This window comes from Aulostomus chinensis, chromosome 5 (genome assembly GCF_037954235.1).
Source record: "Aulostomus chinensis isolate RoL2024-O1b breed Wild chromosome 5, RoL_Achi_v1.0, whole genome shotgun sequence".
Taxonomy (NCBI): Eukaryota; Metazoa; Chordata; class Actinopteri; order Syngnathiformes; family Aulostomidae; genus Aulostomus; species Aulostomus chinensis.
This window is the reverse complement of record NC_141324.1, coordinates 30,952,753-30,970,856: the sequence shown is the minus strand read 5'-3', so window position 1 is coordinate 30,970,856 and position 18,104 is coordinate 30,952,753. Positions and strand designations below refer to the sequence as shown.

General features: G+C 49.4%; 1 protein-coding gene across 4 annotated transcripts; it reads right to left on the bottom strand.

Annotated features, from left to right (window-relative positions):
• Positions 1 to 550: 550 nt before the first annotated feature.
• On the bottom strand, positions 551 to 17,083 carry apol1 (apolipoprotein L, 1). Of its 4 annotated transcripts, none has more exons than XM_086204615.1 (32): positions 16,819 to 17,083; positions 16,672 to 16,728; positions 15,273 to 15,344; positions 14,967 to 15,038; positions 14,359 to 14,424; positions 14,206 to 14,274; positions 13,702 to 13,773; positions 13,545 to 13,619; positions 13,389 to 13,451; positions 11,703 to 11,768; positions 11,556 to 11,615; positions 11,128 to 11,193; positions 10,982 to 11,032; positions 10,822 to 10,896; positions 10,466 to 10,513; positions 10,291 to 10,359; positions 10,157 to 10,210; positions 10,015 to 10,086; positions 9,802 to 9,855; positions 8,275 to 8,340; positions 8,057 to 8,134; positions 7,915 to 7,974; positions 7,646 to 7,729; positions 7,363 to 7,449; positions 6,675 to 6,728; positions 4,504 to 4,590; positions 4,313 to 4,363; positions 3,910 to 3,954; positions 3,342 to 3,419; positions 3,181 to 3,220; positions 2,948 to 2,999; positions 551 to 2,646 (listed from the first exon to the last, which is right to left on the bottom strand). In XM_086204615.1, exons 1-32 carry the CDS (start codon positions 16,819 to 16,821, stop codon positions 1,689 to 1,691), a joined length of 2,904 nt encoding a protein of 967 aa, XP_086060741.1. In that variant the 5' UTR covers positions 16,822 to 17,083; the 3' UTR covers positions 551 to 1,688. The 4 variants fall into 4 exon arrangements, with proteins under 4 accessions (XP_086060741.1, XP_086060743.1, XP_086060742.1 ...); XM_086204617.1 differs by having other exon boundaries at positions 7,646 to 7,726; XM_086204616.1 differs by having other exon boundaries at positions 13,545 to 13,616.
• Between the last annotated feature and the right edge of the window lie 1,021 nt (positions 17,084 to 18,104).

The following is an 18,104-nucleotide window of genomic DNA, read 5'->3' as shown; positions in this document are numbered from 1 at the left end:
TCTCACCTGGGAAATGGGCGTGGCCAGCTCCAGGCCCACCTGTGTTTATGTCTGAGTCAGCGCTGTGATTCATTCTCGCCTTTCAACCTGAGAACCCCAAACATGGAGTGAGCTGCGCCAAAAATAGACGAGAGAAGGTGAGAGAATCCTAGCAGGAGTTCAGCGCCGGAGCCGAGGCTCAGCTTGAGGCTGATTTCATGGACTGACGTGATTTAATCACTGGTTTGTGGAAATACACCACGACGTGTAGGGAAACCTGGAACTCTTCCTGTCCTCTGTAAAAGCCCTTCGAGTTTCCTTTCTTTTGTTAAAGATATAAGGAAATAAATCAAGTACTTTTTAGAATTCCCACATTTTTAACATCCAGTACGACTGCGTGTTCAGTCCATCCACCTGTGCTGTCACAGGTGAAGCCACCAGCACAGGTGAACGACTTCAACACGTCGTCTTGGTTTCTACCTGAGCAAGAACCAGCTGGCAGTGGCGTGAACTGCGAGTGCAGGGAAATGATGTTTGCTTGTTGGAACTTAAAAAGATGTTCAGACTGACACAAAGTGTTTAATTGTCAATTTTATTACACGAGGAAAACTTTAATATACATGTATATATGTATTCATATATGTATTCATATGTATTCATATATGTATTGCACGTGAGAAGGCGTCACGACTACCCAGCTCCACCTGAAACAAGACATAAATAAATATGACGTTCAAACCAACCACAGAACTACAAGTTGGAACATTTAAAAGCGACCCACACAAGCCATCACTTCATTATGACACTGAGGGGCACAACTCAGGTGATCGTTCTCGCAGACTCACTGGAACGCCACTGACACACTCAACGGAATGGAAGCACAATTAATCCCACGTGTGCCCTGCTTTGATTCAACGGCTGCTGGGGCGAGGAGGAGTTCTGGTGCTGTTCAAGGAGGACATTCAAGTGGCCGTAGGAGAGATACAGCAGATGAAACAGCTGGCAGGTCAGGGTTGCTCGTGTCATTCCCATCTTTGATGTTGTGCAGGTTACAAAGTCTTTTCTCAGATATTAATGGAGGGTTAAAGTAGTAACCAGCATGTTGTCCAACCGTTGTTTTCTCAACACGTTTTTCCTTGCATCTGCTCTTCTGTAGAAACAGAGAACTCATCAAGACTGCAAAGGCCGGTTCCAAGCTAGTCGGGTAGCCTGCCCCACCCTGTAAAACAAACCTCGCTAGAGAAACGCCTACAAGACATCCAGACCTCGGCCCCGGGGCGAGACGGGTCTGGGATCAGAACGTTACGAGGCTCGTAGGTGAAAGCCTGGAGTCTCTGGAAGCAGCAACCCTGAACAAGCAGTTTGAAACCCTGACGATGTCTGGGGCTTATTGGTGCAGCAGCTGCGGCCAACAGCCAATCAAACAGCACCTGAACACAGCGTTTCTAAGGCACTCCAAGTAACAGGCACTTGTCCTGTGCGCCAGTGGAACTATCACAACATTCCATGAATCGCAACCTTAATCTAAAGTGTAACACATTTCTCCAGTTACTAAAATCAATCAGAAAATGTAAAACCAGACATCATTTCAACGACATGAAATAATCTGAATCTCTGCTTCACCAAAGGGATACCCAGAGACGCAGAGGTTCCACCCAGAGGCGGAGAAAAGAAAGGCTCTCAGCGACACCCAGATTTGGAAGTGTCAATCAAACGTACTCTCTGTTCTCAATGTCCTTCTTAATGGCCTTCTTGATGCGGTCGATTTCATCTTCCTCTGAACTGTCATAATGCTCGTCCTTCTTCTTGTCGCCGTCCAAAGCGGCGGTCTCGTCTCCCGTGTTATCATCTGGCGTGGCGGTGGACTGCAGCTCCTCTCGTATCGTGTTGAGCTCCACCAGACCCTCGTGCAGCTGCGTCGCCACCTCTCGGATCTTGGCAGCGAACTCTGATTTGGCTCCTTTTTTGAGTTCTTTAGAGTCTTTGGCCACAAAGTAAATGTCCATTCCAACAAAGAGTCCTGTGAGCACCCCTGTGGCCATGCTGGCGATCTGGACCGCTCTGGCTGCTGTGCTTCCTGCTACGTTAGCGATCTGCACCACACGCATGATTTCGTTGGCGTTGATGAGGATAGCTTTCCCTGCCATGGCACCGTCCTCGTAAAAGCTGCTGGTGAGGGCGGGGAAGTCCCGGTTGTAAGCGTGCTTTTTCATCTTGAGCAGGTCGAAGCGGCGCAGGTTCTCGATTCCTTGCTTGATGAATTTCAGGCACTTGTTCAGGTCCAGTATCTTCTCCTGGTAGTCCTCCACAATCCTCTCCACCTTTTTGCGGTCCATTGAGTTGTTGACCTGGTTCGAGATGCCAGCACCTGCTGAGGTCAGACCGCCCGCTGTGGCCACGCCCAAGCCCACTGCCGTCACAATTAAAGAGGTTCCCATGGTGAAGGGTGCCAGGGCAAGGCCAGTGATAGTTGCCACACCTCCGATGGCGCTTGTGGAGCCACCAGTGATTTGCGCGATCTTTGTGTTCTTGTTGAACTTGTCCAGGCCGTCAGCGATGGCGTTGAGGTCAATCACGTGCTGCCAGAGGCTCTCGGCGCGCTCTGAGAAGAGCTTGTTGAAGACGCGGATCCCCTTCTGCACTTTCTCGGCTGTCAGAGCAAACGCCCTGAAAAGATCATAATTAGCATGTCATGATCATGGTGAGCAGTGATCCAGAGGCGATCGGGAGCAAGTAGATCACAGCCCAGAGATCCACCAGGGACCTGACGTCTTCCTTTCAGCTCATGAGGCAAAAACTTGTATCTGTTAATCGCATTTTTCTGTTTTTTGTGATGCACAACGAAATTCAATGGAATCTGGGGGCGCGGGCACATGAACGTGCTTGCATACGTGGACACCACAAGGGTCCTGGGGTGAGCGAACCTCTGACGATGTGAACTGAGCGCTGCATGTTAGGCTTCACTTACTTGGCCTCTTCTTTCTCTGTCAGGTCATCGTCCTGAGGCACGTCCTCCCATGCTGAGCGACAACAAGCAGGAGAGACAGGTTGCTGCTGCACCGTGTTTTTACTGGACATCACACACACCATTGTTTGCACGCTAATGTGCTGCTAAAACAGCCTCAACAAGGTTGGAACCTGAATTTTCTCACCGCTCTCAGGAACATCGTCCTCTTTCATAAACTTTCATGAGTAACTTACGTTCCACTGTGTTCCACCACTCCATAAGATCCTCCACATCCTGAAAAAGACCATTAGATCGCCTGTGAGTCTGTCAAACCACTGTCAGGACGTAAACATCGACAGTAATGAGTCATGACATCTAAAGATGGAGACAAACATATTTAGGCTCAGGAACCAACCTGACTGGTTTCAGGCTGCGCTGGATCGATGCGGAATTCCTCCAGCTGGTCGAACAACGACCGATTTCCACCTTCATTCTTAGACAAGAGAAGATATCAAATGAACAGCATAGAATCACAGTTTCACTTCATTGTACATTCAGATCAAAATGAAGAAGTTCTGGGAAACTCGTCTTTGCAGAAGTAAAAGGACACAAATCGTCCATGTAGAAAAGGGAAGCAGAGAAACAAGTCTGGGCACGTGCAGCCTAATCTCATCTCCGCTCACGTGCTCAGGACACAGACACTGCTGCGGTTTGAGAGCCAGTTTTACTACCAAGAATTCAGGAAAAACTGCAACAGTCTGGACTGGGAGCCCCAGAGACAAACTCTATAAAGACTGAGAGGAGTTATGTTCAGGGAGGTGGAGGAGGGGGCGGGGAGTGGTCAGGTGACTGAAAATTACAGACTGAAACTGTAATCCTGAACCACAATGAGTAGGACAACAACAACACGTCACAGACCAGCTGGCAAAAGGCTCCCCGGCACATTTACAAGGGTTTAAATCGCAGGGTGCATGCGGACAAACCTCTGCTGCTGCGCCATCTTGGGCAACCCTCTGTTCTATTTTGGCCTGAAATCAATCAAGAGATGCAGAGCGCAATTCAGACAGATTTGAAATATGCACATGACTGTCCTTGACATTGTTCCTGATCCATTCCAGTGACTGGAATTGTTCCAGTTTTCAAATTCTTAATTCTGAATACAGTGTGGAAACAGCAAATGTAGTCAGTTCTTCAGATGTGATGTCATCAGCCACACCTTTTTACCTGAGCTTTTTTCAGAAGAATCCAGCCAAACAAATGAAACAATACATGTAAAACCATTAAAGAGGTCGATCAGATTCATCTTATCAGGCTGTAGAACTGAGTGGTTCTGACTCCAGTCTTTGGGGACCAGGGTGGACTCTTCTTGTGTGGGTGTAACTGCACCTTGACCCGGGGCATGAAGGGATTGTGGCGCTTGGGTTTCTTGACTTTGGTCTAAGAAGAAAAAACCAGAATTATTCCACGAAAGCTAAACGTTCCAATGTTCCTTCACAGGTAACTGCAATGGAAGTAGAGGAGAAGGAATCATTCATTCAGGAACCAGGAGGAAGAGCAGACAAATTTCCGCTAGTCACCTCCTCTGGTTTGCTCTTGCCCTCCTCTTCCTCCTCCTCTTTCTTGTCCTCTTCCTCTTCTTTCAGGCCTTCGTCATCTGATGGAGCCTGAGGGGAACAAACAAACGTATAAGCTAAAATACACGTGACAGCAAAATGACAACGGGCCTCATCAGGAAATGTTCTTACGCACAAATTTGTTCTCACACACTTGGGGAACCTTTTTAGTCCTCCAGGAAGTCTTAAGACAGGAAGCAGAGTCCTGACAGAGGTGTGGAACTCATGACATGCAGGTTTGCTTCATCATGAAGTCTTTGCAAGTCTGTGAGACTGACAGCTACCAATGCGTAACAACATTTCATGAATGAGGCCCACATTGTTTGATTTGACCGATGATGTCAGAGCGCCGTTCATTTGAGTACAAGCTGAAGGTTCGAGCTCGCACTGTGCGCCGTCCTAGTGAGAGCTGAGTCCAACAACGCGGCCATCACTAACGAAGAGGAAGCTTCACCTTCTGCCTCCAAAAACAGAAGAGCTTCCAGAGCAGAGGAGCACGGCAGAGTTGTGCTTGAAGTCATGACATCTTCACCGCTGAGGGAGCCAGGAGAGAGGAGCAGAGCTGACAGGGGAGTCAGGAGAGAGGAGCAGAGCTGACAGGGGAGTCAGGAGAGAGAGGAGCAGTGCTGACAGGGGAGTCAGGAGAGAGAGGAGCAGAGCTGACAGGGGAGTCAGGAGAGAGGAGCAGAGCTGACAGGGGAGTCAGGAGAGAGGAGCAGAGCTGACAGGGGAGTCAGGAGAGAGAGGAGCAGAGCTGACAGGGGAGTCAGGAGAGAGGAGCAGAGCTGACAGGGGAGTCAGGAGAGAGGAGCAGAGCTGACAGGGGAGTCAGGAGAGAGGAGCAGAGCTGACAGGGGAGTCAGGAGAGAGAGGAGCAGTGCTGACAGGGGAGTCAGGAGAGAGAGGAGCAGAGCTGACAGGGGAGTCAGGAGAGAGGAGCAGAGCTGACAGGGGAGTCAGGAGAGAGGAGCAGAGCTGACAGGGGAGTCAGGAGAGAGAGGAGCAGAGCTGACAGGGGAGCCAGGAGAGAGAGGAGCAGTGCTGACAGGGGAGTCAGGAGAGAGGAGCAGTGCTGACAGGGGAGTCAGGAGAGAGAGGAGCAGAGCTGACAGGGGAGTCAGGAGAGAGGAGCAGAGCTGACAGGGGAGTCAGGAGAGAGGAGCAGAGGTGACAGGGGAGTCAGGAGAGAGGAGCAGAGCTGACAGGGGAGTCAGGAGAGAGAGGAGCAGTGCTGACAGGGGAGTCAGGAGAGAGGAGCAGTGCTGACAGGGGAGCCAGGAGAGGAGCAGTGCTGACAGGGGAGCCAGGAGAGAGAGGAGCAGTGCTGACAGGGGAGTCAGGAGAGAGGAGCAGTGCTGAGGGAGCCAGGAGAGAGAGGAGCAGAGCTGACAGGGGAGTCAGGAGAGAGAGGAGCAGTGCTGACAGGGGAGTCAGGAGAGAGGAGCAGAGCTGACAGGGGAGCCAGGAGAGAGGAGCAGTGCTGACAGGGGAGCCAGGAGAGAGAGGAGCAGTGCTGACAGGGGAGTCAGGAGAGAGGAGCAGTGCTGAGGGAGCCAGGAGAGAGAGGAGCAGAGCTGACAGGGGAGTCAGGAGAGAGAGGAGCAGTGCTGACAGGGGAGTCAGGAGAGAGGAGCAGAGCTGACAGGGGAGCCAGGAGAGAGGAGCAGTGCTGACAGGGGAGCCAGGAGAGAGGAGCAGAGCTGACAGGGGAGTCAGGAGAGAGAGGAGCAGAGGTGACAGGGGAGTCAGGAGAGAGGAGCAGAGCTGACAGGGGAGTCAGGAGAGAGGAGCAGTGCTGAGGGAGCCAGGAGAGAGAGGAGCAGTGCTGAGGGAGCCAGGAGAGAGAGGAGCAGTGCTGACAGGGGAGCCAGGAGAGAGGAGCAGAGCTGACAGGGGAGTCAGGAGAGAGGAGCAGTGCTGACAGGGGAGTCAGGAGAGAGAGGAGCAGTGCTGACAGGGGAGTCAGGAGAGAGGAGCAGTGCTGACAGGGGAGTCAGGAGAGAGAGGAGCAGTGCTGAGGGAGCCAGGAGAGAGAGGAGCAGTGCTGACAGGGGAGTCAGGAGAGAGGAGCAGTGCTGACAGGGGAGTCAGGAGAGAGGAGCAGAGCTGACAGGGGAGCCAGGAGTGAGGCATACCTTCGCTGCAGCGCGCGGCATGAAGGGATTATGGCGCTTGTGTTTCTTCTTAGTCTGGTAAAAAAGAACAGCACATTGACAAATGTGTTTAATCACATTAGAAGCGAAACATTCCACATTAATTAGCCTTCGTCAAGTTGTCTTTGCGGCAGCACCTTTATGTTAATGTGCAGGGGTTAAATGTCGTCATCAAACGTATAAAAGTCTTTCTCGTGATTTGATTCAGCTCGTAGCCCGACACTCTCAGACAGGCTGGAAACAAACGGGTTCAATAAATAAGCTGAAAAAGGTGAAAGGTGTTTTTTGGTCCCTCTCATTAGAATAATCTAAAACAAGGAAGCATAACTAGACCACATCCTGGACGGCCTTTCCTCGGCTCTCTGCTTCATGCTAGTAATCGAGAATGTGTTCCAACTTCATTTGCGTGAATTGTAGAAATACAAGGATGCAAACGAGGTTAACAGGAACTTCTGTGCGTGTGTCAGGGTGTGCTGGACACAACAACGTGAGCACAACGCATCACATCTCTCTAAACAGCCTCACGTCACATGTCAGGTCAAGAGGGTGTCAGTTCTCTGTAGAAGTTTTAATATGCAACTTTAAGGTCTTAAAACCCGTCAGGTGAGAAGTTCTACCTGACACTGAGGGCCAGCCGACCACACAGAGGTCAATAAAGAGGTGCACATACAGTTTTGCTCTCCGGTGGATGCGTCTCGTCTCCCTCTCTGGCTTCAGCAGACTCCTCCTCTCGGAGGATCTCATCATCTGATTGGCTCTGAAGCACATGAACCAGTTATTCTATTATACTGGGTTGAGCAGACACACATGCATGCAAAAGAAGGAACAGCAAAATGTTTCCAAGAAAGAAGGGAATTAGGCACCGTTTCATCTACACACATCAGGTCACACACGCACACACACACACACACACACACACACACGCACACGCACACACCCCAGGGCTGACTCACCTCCTGCGATGGCCTGGCAGGAACTACAGGAATTTCTGCAGGTTTTTCTTTCGTCTGTCTGGAAGTCATGTCCTTGTTGGCCTGCTGGGACCGAAATGCTCCGGGTTTATAATCCATGCTTCTGACGAAAATCACTCAGCAGCCTGTGACGCCTCATACTTGCTCCTTGCTAAGCCTCACCATTACCTTTAGCTTGCACTGTTTAAATATGATCAAACTACGACACCATACAGGCAACAAGATACGATTTTGTAAACCTGAGTTTGTACCTGGAAATCGTCAGATCCTCTTGAGTTCACTTTGTTGCACAAGGACGTTCCTTTCATCTCCTGTGAAGAGTTTGTGGTTCAGCGACAGGATACAACAGACAATCACTCAAGACACTAAGCGGCAGCTGTGTGGCCAGCAAACCTCCTCAGCCCGTCGGGGTGCAACTGGTGGCGTTTCACGTTTGTCCTTCCTCTCTCTACTGATTGGGTTGCTTTTGACCTGGCAAGGACACACAAACAGGAAGGCTTATAATGACGTAAGGAGATGAGGAGGAGTGGAGGTATGGGAGGAGGATGGCGAGGAGAAGAGAGGGTATTTTGGGTCCATGTGGTCAATGATTATTTGAAAAACAGACCAACCATTTTCGGCTTCTCCTCCACTTGTTTTTCAGTCTCCTTGAGCATCTCTGAGTCCTCAGCGTCTTTCTGAAAAAAAACAAAACAAAACAGAACATCAAATATGAGCAGTGAAACCAAAACCACCGCGGGAGTAGAGGGAGGGCGGGAAGTTTTAGCTCCGAAAAACAAATAATCTCACAACTCTGCACACCTTTTAAAATGGTCAGTCTCAAAAAGGCAGAACCTTGTAACTTGTTTGGGTTCAGGTTGGAGGTTAGGAGTTAGGAGTTAGAGGTTAGGAGTTAGAGGTTAGGAGTTAGAGGTTAGGACTTAGGAGTTAGGAGTTAGAGGTTAGGAGTTAGAGGTTAGGAGTTAGAGGTTAGGAGTTAGAGGTTAGGAGTTAGAGGTTAGGAGTTAGAGGTTAGGAGTTAGAGGTTAGGAGTTAGAGGTTAGGACTTAGGAGTTAGAGGTTAGGACTTAGAGGTTAGGAGTTAGAGGTTAGGAGTTAGAGGTTAGGAGTTAGGAGTTAGAGGTTAGGAGTTAGAGGTTAGGAGTTAGGAGTTAGAGGTTAGGACTTAGAGGTTAGGAGTTAGAGGTTAGGAGTTAGAGGTTAGGAGTTAGAGGTTAGGAGTTAGAGGTTAGGACTTAGGAGTTAGCGGTTAGGACTTAGGGGTTAGGAGTTAGGAGTTAGAGGTTAGGAGTTAGGAGTTAGAGGTTAGGAGTTAGAGGTTAGGATTTAGGAGTTAGAGGTTAGGAGTTAGAGGTTAGGAGTTAGAGGTTAGGAGTTAGAGGTTAGGAGTTAGAGGTTAGGACTTAGGAGTTAGAGGTTAGGAGTTAGAGGTTAGGAGTTAGAGGTTAGGAGTTAGAGGTTAGGAGTTAGAGGTTAGGAGTTAGAGGTTAGGACTTAGGAGTTAGAGGTTAGGACTTAGAGGTTAGGAGTTAGAGGTTAGGAGTTAGAGGTTAGGAGTTAGGAGTTAGAGGTTAGGAGTTAGAGGTTAGGAGTTAGGAGTTAGAGGTTAGGACTTAGAGGTTAGGAGTTAGAGGTTAGGAGTTAGAGGTTAGGAGTTAGAGGTTAGGAGTTAGAGGTTAGGACTTAGGAGTTAGCGGTTAGGACTTAGGAGTTAGAGGTTAGGAGTTAGAGGTTAGGAGTTAGGAGTTAGAGGTTAGGAGTTAGGAGTTAGAGGTTAGGAGTTAGAGGTTAGGATTTAGGAGTTAGAGGTTAGGAGTTAGAGGTTAGGAGTTAGAGGTTAGGAGTTAGAGGTTAGGACTTAGGAGTTAGAGGTTAGGAGTTAGAGGTTAGGAGTTAGAGGTTAGGAGTTAGAGGTTAGGAGTTAGAGGTTAGGAGTTAGAGGTTAGGAGTTAGAGGTTAGGACTTAGGAGTTAGGAGTTAGCGGTTAGGACTTAGGAGTTAGAGGTTAGGAGTTAGAGGTTAGGAGTTAGAGGTTAGGAGTTCGGGTCTTCACCTCCACCAAAACTCTGATCACAGTCACACAACTCATCACCAGGACAATCCCACCATCACCAACAACAACAACAACAAACAGTTACTTTATTTGCAGAGCGGAACGGGTTCAGTTTGGTCATGGCTCCAACCACAGCATTCTGGGGGGACAAATCCAAATCACAAACACTGAGGCTGGCTAGCATCTCTTCCACAGTATCTGCTGGGCCCACCTTGACCTTTGCCCTCATTGTGGCAGCTGAGTTCAAAGAACCCCTAAATATTTCGCTCAGTCACACATCTAAAATATTACAAAGCACCTGTTTGTTGCCTGAGGACTTCTGGGTGCCTGCAGGGGGATCTTCCTCATCTGAGCCTGCTTGCTTCTCATACTGAGGAGAGAGGATGGTTCATTAACAAGAGTACCAACAACTCGCTATCAGAAGATCAAAGCCTCCCTACTTTGTTGGCAGATCTAAATGGATTCAGCTTCGTCATCGCTCCAGCCAGCTTCCTCTGAACACCAAAAAATTAAATCAAGACATAAAAATGCACAGAAGTGAAAGTGCTTCTAAAACCCCTGCAGCTGCACCAACCTGTCTGCTGCTGGCCTGCCACTCCCCCGGGTCCCCCGTCTCTTCATCAGAGTCTGACACCTCCTGCTCCTGATGACAGGCCTCAACAGTCACAGTTCCCTCATGCTTTTCTATTTTCTGCAACGTGTATTAATCAGATTGAGTGGGTAAGGGGGAGGGGGAGGACTGAACGTACCTGTTTGTCAGTGTGAAATACGCTTTTCATCATTGCGTTAAAAGCGTTCTGAAATGAGAGAACATCGTTGTTCAACGTGGAACTGAAGTTCTACATTAGAACCTGAGAAAAGGTGCTTTTAGCGTGGCTGTCAATCATGGCCTCCATCAGCAACTTAGTCAGTGGAAAGGTCAGGCTCATAAGACACGAGTGGACCCTGAGTAGACGGCCTTGTGAGTCCATGCTCAGGTTTTGTGTTCAGGGTTGATGGACAGAACCCTGAGACTCCAACAGTCAAGCCTGCCTCCTGCTCATTTTTGGCCTGGTATCAAAATTTAAAACTTGCGCCTAAACTGTCAGACGGACCACAAACGCACCTGCTTGGCTTTGGGCTTCTCTGTGGAGGCAACGTCTTCGTTTGAGGGTGCAGAGTTTTCAGGCTTGTCCTTCTCCTGATGAACACAGAGGACATAATCAGCTCCAGCCGCAGGGTTCAGTTTCTACGTGTCAGACGTGTGACGGAGGTGAGAAAACGACCTGAGGCGAGGAGCTGAAAGGATTCTTCAGTATCTTTGCTGCTGCTCCTCCCTGACGGAGACATTCACAAAGGGTTTGAAGTCACACACAGACATTAGCGCTTGATCTGCAAGTGTCAATGCGTCATGATGAGCCCCGCCTGTCACCTTTGAGGGCTTCTCCACCAGACTGTCACTGCTGGCGGCGAGCTGGGGGTCCACGGACAGATCGTCCTGAACACAGACACACACTCAGTACGCAACCCAACCAAGACATCGCTCTCCCTCCTGCGGTGTTTCTGTGCATTCATGTGTTGATGTCAGTCACCACATTTATTTGATATTTGACTCTTTTTCTACATTTGTCCCTTCAATATTTCATTAATTCATCAGCTGAGTATTTTTGTCCATGTGTTGATGACAAAGGCAGTTTTGGCGCTCCAGCACGACGGGATGACCCTCTGTGCTCTCGTCCCTGCTGTCATCGGTTTTCTGACCCTGATGATGATTCTGCGTCTGAGAGGAAACGTCAGGATTCCTGACTTCTACCGACTGAGTGAAACTCGGTCCATCATTTATTCACTCCGTCATCTTACCTGAGACTGAGATTTGTGTTTCTGTTTCCTGAACATGCCACTGAAGAGTCCTCCTTTCGCCTGTGACGGTGAAACGAGCCCAGTATTTGATGCGTGTACTTGTACTCCATACATGGTTGATGGCAGTAATCTGTTGATAACCCTCACCTTCGCGTCGCTGTCAGTCAGATTGTCAGTGCTGGCTGATAACTCGCGGGGTTCAGGTAAATCCCCCTGTGTGAAGGAGCAGACGCCCATCATGACCATCAGCCACGTCCTCACACAACAACAGAGCGTGTTGTTACGTCACACTCACCTGACCGTCTGACCCCGAGTCAGGGTCAGACGGTCGACATGATCTAATCCAGACACACCTCTTTACCCAGGCCTAACATTCCTATCTAGATGAAGTACTTCTGCTGTCCCGTCATCATCACGTCTATCGTTTCAGTCGGAAACGTTCAGGGACATTTAGTTCCTGGCTGTTTTGCCTCGTTGGCACTGATCCAAGAAGGCCGTGATGCCTCCGACTGTCCTGCTGCTCAAACGGGATCCCAGGAATCAACTGGTCGTGTTTCCAGGTCTATCTCGTCTGCTCAGAAGCGATGGCACGCGGGGAGAGCACCACTTCTATTTATCAAGTATTGTTTCAACTTGTTTTGCAATGCGGAAGTGAAAATCTAACCGAAGCAGAGGATGGGGGGGCTGGTTTTCAACGCTCACCTTCGTGTTGTGCGGAGAGACACGGAGAGATTGTCGGTGCTGCGTGACAGCTCATCCTGGATCAACAGAAGCTTGTTCAACAAACTGAGGTTTATTCTAACAACAGGCAAATATGAGGCACGTCACTTCCACAGCTCACCTGAGACTGTGCTCTTGACAGCTTAGATTTTTTTAAGATTCCACTGAACTTCCCTCCTGTCTCCTGGAGCATGAAAGCCATCAAAAATGAAACAAAAGCTTGAGAAAATCAGCAGGAAAGGGAGGTTTTTAGAAGAGCTGTCCTTCTTTTGATGCCACTTGTACAAATGACAATGACATGATTGCTTTGTTGTGTGAGCTGATGAGGCGGTCGGAGGGGCAGACGGGGATTTAGGGCGGCGTGCAGGAGCTCTGCTGATGTGTGCAGGTTCTCGCTCGTCCTTTCAAACACAGCAACAACAAAACTGGAAAAAAGCTTTTCGAGTCTCCGCATCCGTTATTTGACTACAAATAAACGGTCCTACTCTTTAGTGCTCGCCATCTCCACTTCCACGGGTCGACAAGAATGTTTTGAGGCACATTGATATGATTCAAAAAATATTATGACAGCGATGCTCCAATGAAAACCAACATATTAGTAATCTGATTACATTTATGGTCAAATCCTGAACCACACGTCCACATTTGTATACAAAAGCTGCGACTGTAAATGCTTTTGTTTGTGAGTCCCAGAGTCAGTGGACGCCGCGCCGCCGGAGCGTCAGCGGACGCCGCACCGCCGGAGCGTCAGCGGACGCCGCCCCGCCGGAGCGTCAGCGGACGCCGCGCCGCCGGAGCGTCAGCGGACGCCGCGCCGCCGGAGCGTCAGCGGACGCTGGAACTTTGTGTTCCACCTCAGCCTTCTAATGCTGTGCAACTGTAACCGTAACCAAGTACAGATGGAAGTACAAGTACCACTGTATCCTAACTGTGAAGGACTTCCTCTCTTCTTCAGTTAGACATCGGGATGTCCGGCCCAACTGCTGCAGAACTGTTGTGTCTCTGTAGCCTCGTCTCATGACCTCTTCAACGGCTCACGTGGTCATGTGACCAGGAAGTTTCATCTTATATTCAACATGATTCTACTTCCTCTCTGCACCTCCTGCCACTCACCTTAGTGTTGGTGTTTTCTGACAGACTGTTGTTACTGGCTGACAGTTCGCAGTCCAGAAGATCCTGAAACACACAGGGTTATCTGTCAGCTGATGACCTAAACAACACTTGACGGATGATGTCAGCCTGTCCCAGCTGCCCGTCGCCATGCGTCACCTGCGAAGGCCTCCGGACGTGTCCTGGTTTGGGAGATCGTTTCAGCATCCCGCCAAACACGCCTGATTTATCCTGCTGGGAGAGGAGAAATAAAGGTTGAGCTTTGAAAACAAACTTTAGTAAGCAAAAAACAAAAAGACACACAAGGCAAACGCACCTTTGACGGCTTGCTGTCGGCCAGACTGTCGTAGCTGCCAGACAGCTCTCGGCTTTGGGGAGACAGGGAGACCTAAATGTGTAAAAATGAATAATAAATACAAAACATCAGTTTCTCCCCATCAAACTGAATCCTGGCGCAAAGTCGTGTGGCGTGAATACGCCGCAAAACTTTAACAATGACATCAAGTTTCCAACAGGAAACTGATTTGCTTTCTAGTTTGTTTTCATGACTTAAAAATAAAAGCAAATCAACCCACTTCTGATTGTCAATCTTTTTTAAAACTACCCCTTAAAAACAAGCATTAAAATGCCCCAATTGTTATAACAAGACTGTAAAATTAAAATTGATTTCTTTTGTTAATTCTGCCTTTTAGATTTTTTTTAAGTATCATTTAAAGCCATAAAACCATTTAAACAGAAGCGTAGTAAATCCTCTCCCGCTCGCCAACCCACTCTGGTGAAACTCCCGTCAGCAGAAAACCAGCAGAGCGTTGGGACGAACCTGCGCTGAAGCTTCTTTCGCAGGTTTACTCGTCTTCTTAAACATGCCTTTAAACATGCCTCCCTTGTCCTGGAGAAATAAGTGAGGAGGTGAAACCCACCCGTTCACTGACAGTCCCTTGAACGCATCGTGACACCCCTTGTCGACGCTCACCTTCGTGCTGCTGTCGGTCAGACTGTCGTTGCTCTTCGAGAGTTCGCTGCTGGCTGATAAACTGTCCTGTGATGTGAACAATTACTTTAGCGACACCTCAAGGACCGGCCAACTTATCTATGTTAGGTAACCTACAGATCGATAACCCTCTGTGCTGCGTTCAGGAGCTGACACCCAAGGGGACCATCTGACCGCTAGTTAGCTTAGTGCAATGAATGGTAGTGGATGGGAAGTGCTAGCATCCCTCCGTCTAGAGTCATAGAACGGATCAGGTTCAGGATGTTGGTTCATCCAGCTCTGATCCTCCTCAACCTCTCTTACAAAGTCCGGCGCCATCAGTAGCAGTCGTGCCTCTCATCATTGCCAAAGTGGATTTGACACCTACGCTAACCTGCCCATCTGCTTCCATTTGTTGCGCTAAGCTAACTAGCAGATTTCTCAGCTCCTTAGGGCAGCACAGAGGTGAGACGGGGGTCCGTTTGCTTCTCTGGTCAACCAGTGTCCCCACAAAACCTGACTTGTGCCTTGAAAGTGAATTCAGAGGAAACATCCATCAGGCAACGGGAGATGAAGCAAACATGTTGAGGCGAGGCGATCCGTGTCGTTACCTCCTCTGGTTGAGCAGCTCCTGCAGGTCCGGGAGCTTTCTTAAAGATCCCACTGAACATTCCCCCTTTTTCCTGAAACGCATCATTTCCCATCAGCCTGCTGTCACCTCTGCAAGCTCAGGCGTCCTCACACACACACACACACGCACGCACACACGCACGCACGCACGCACACACACACGCACACACACACGCGCGCGCAGTTTGATACGTCACATCCATCCCACCCTGAAGGTTCATATATTTTATTTACTGAGGCTGATTTCAAAGACACAGGTGTTACAGGTGGAATGAGCGCAGCGTCACCTGCTCTTGGGCGGACGCGTCCACTGACTTGGAGGATCTCTTGATGATTCCGCCGAACAACGATGCTCTTTGCTGCACCACAAACAACAACAACAACAATATTACTTTAAGAAACAAACTGCTTATTAAACCAGAATCACCAGGATCATCAGGCCCGGTGCCGTGGCAGCAGGACAGCACCGTCCCGATCCGTAGTTCTAGTGGGCCAAACCAGAACGGCGCCAGATGCAGTGACCGTTCACACGCCTCTGCATCAGTTTGTCCTCCAGGTTTTATGGGTGGACCTGAACCGTCTGAGCCTGTTTAAACTCAGTGTAGCTACACGTGTGTACGCTCACCAGTGACGGAGTTCCCAAAGTTTGCGTACGGACATTTTACTGATGATAGTGACCCAAGAAGGAGGACTACTGCGAGATGCGTGATCCCCTAGACGATGACGAGTCAGCAGTTCCTACCAAGGAGCACCAGGATCTGAGGTCATCAGAGGAGTTTCTTCTTTTGTGGCGCTGCACATCACAAAAGTGTTTCTGATGCCAACACACAGTACAGATACACTGTAACTACTGCATACTGGTACTGCTGGTACTAGCACTGAGAACAACTCCTCCTCAAGCTACACAGTACTCTAAAGGAACACCTCAGTAGTACTCCTCCTCAAGCTACACAGTACTCTAAAGGAACACCTCAGTAGTACTCCTCCTCAAGCTACACAGTACTCTAAAGGAACACCTCAGTAGTACTCCTCCTCAAGCTACACAGTACTCTAAAGGAACACCTCAGTAGTACTCCTCCTCAAGCTACACAGTACTCTAAAGGAACACCTCAGTAGTACTCCTCCTCAAGCTACACAGTACTCTAAAGGAACACCTCAGTAGTACTCCTCCTCAAGCTACACAGTACTCTAAAGGAACACCTCAGTAGTACTCCTCCTCAAGCTACACAGTACTCTAAAGGAACACCTCAGTAGTACTCCTCCTCATAGTTCAGTTCTCAGATCTTCTGACAGCTCAGCATGGCTCAGTTCTTGTATTTCAACAAAGGGACTCAATGGTGGGTCAGGGGCCCCGGGGCAGGGCAGTGCGGCCATGCTGGGCGGCACCAAGTTCTTCATTGTGTACCGAAATAAAAGCTGAAAGTCAACTGTGTTCGGTGTCTCGTGGACCGAACCGCAGCGGAACCGAACCACATCGAATGGACGAGGCCGTGTCGCGACGCGAGCCCCGGGGCCCGGGCTCCGGTCAGCTCGGCGGCGGGATGTTCGGCCGTTTTTAACAGAGACGACGTGATTATAAGAGAGGAGGAAAACCTCCTGCCAGCCTGAGACACGAACGAGTCCCGACCGCCAAAGATCCGAACCGAACGGCGGTGAAGGACTTTGCTTCCTGGGTTTTGCACTCACAGCCACGCTCCCTCCTCCATCGCACTCGAGGTCCAGGTCCAGGTTCTCGTACCGGTCCTGTCGAACACGTTTGAGATGTTTGAAAAGTTTACAAGACCCCCCCAACTATCACAAGTTAACGGGGCTTCACGCCACTCTCGGTCTCACCATTCCGCTCCGCTCGCGGCCCAGGAACTCCTCAGACAGCAGAACTCAGGTGGGTCGGAACTGGTCCACCTGAACCCGGTTCCGTCCTCCGTGTTTACACTCCGGCAGCGGAGTTAGAGGTCCTCTTCGCGCGGTGGGGAAAAAGGACGCAGGCTGGAGATCTGGACTCGATCCCTGGAACCGTGAGTTCGAAACACCTGAGACAACCCTGAAACCTGTGGATCCAGTTCCCAGAGTCACCTGTCTGTTTTTTTTTTTTTTTAAGTGAGGGCGTGACTCTTGTCACCTGGGAGCTGGAGCACACACAACATGCTGGTGCGTTCAAGTGTTGCTCGAACATTTCCGTGCTCATCATAAAGTAAAAGCTCTGCATGAGATTAAAAACCCAGGAACAATAATCAGCGGTACAGAATCAAGACATTAGTGTCACACACACACACACACACACACACACACACACACACACACACACACACACACACACACACACACACACACACACGTCCAAGGGTTGAAATAATGACAGAAGGAGAACAACAAACTAACGAACCAAACCCTATCAAGCTGTAGTCAGAAGAATCAACTTGGCCAAACATTTTTCACTTTGATGAGAGGACTGGGGTGTCGCCTCCTTACCGGTCTAGTTATCCACCAAAAAGGACCTGGGTCCATGTTGTTTTGGTGGATTGAAGAACAAACACTCGACAGACAGCTTCTGTGTTAGATGACGTCATGGAGGGAGCAGAGTTGTCTCTCAACTTCAGCGGTCATATCTATTTATAGAGTTCCTCCTCAGGACATCAGTTATGTCATCAATCAATGAGGTCATAGGTCAATCTTGTCGATTCACTGTATCCATGCGGTTGTGTGCTGATGCTGAAACTGCTGGGTCCCCGTTAGCAGCATGCTACCAGCTGAAAGTAAGGAATTCCTCTTCACCAGGACAAGAGCAGTGCCCTTGTGTGTTCTGCGACTCTTAGGTGACGTGGGGCCGTGGCACTGACACAGCAGAGTACTGTACACGACACACGCCAGCCTGACCCAAGGGTTTCCTCCACGATGATCAGTGGCAACAGCAGCGACAATTTAATCACTCAGCACATTCGCAGTGTTTTGGGGGAAAGTAACTACAAAACCCCGTTGAGTTTCTGTCATTGTTTAAGGTGAAATCTTCCAAATTGAAGGAGTTCGACTTGACAAAGCTGGAAAAGCAGGAACTGGTAAGTCGTGTTTGCATGTCGGCCTCTGCTGCCTGGCAGGATCGGACCCGAATGAATCCACACCAT

Coding starts and splice junctions, on each gene's coding strand:
- apol1 (XM_086204615.1), bottom strand. Junction 10,360..10,465: donor TATTTCACACTGACAAACAG/GTACGTTCAGTC, acceptor GCCTGTCATCAG/GAGCAGGAGGTGTCAGACTC. Junction 9,856..10,014: donor AGTCCTCAGGCAACAAACAG/GTGCTTTGTAAT, acceptor TTGTCCCCCCAG/AATGCTGTGGTTGGAGCCAT.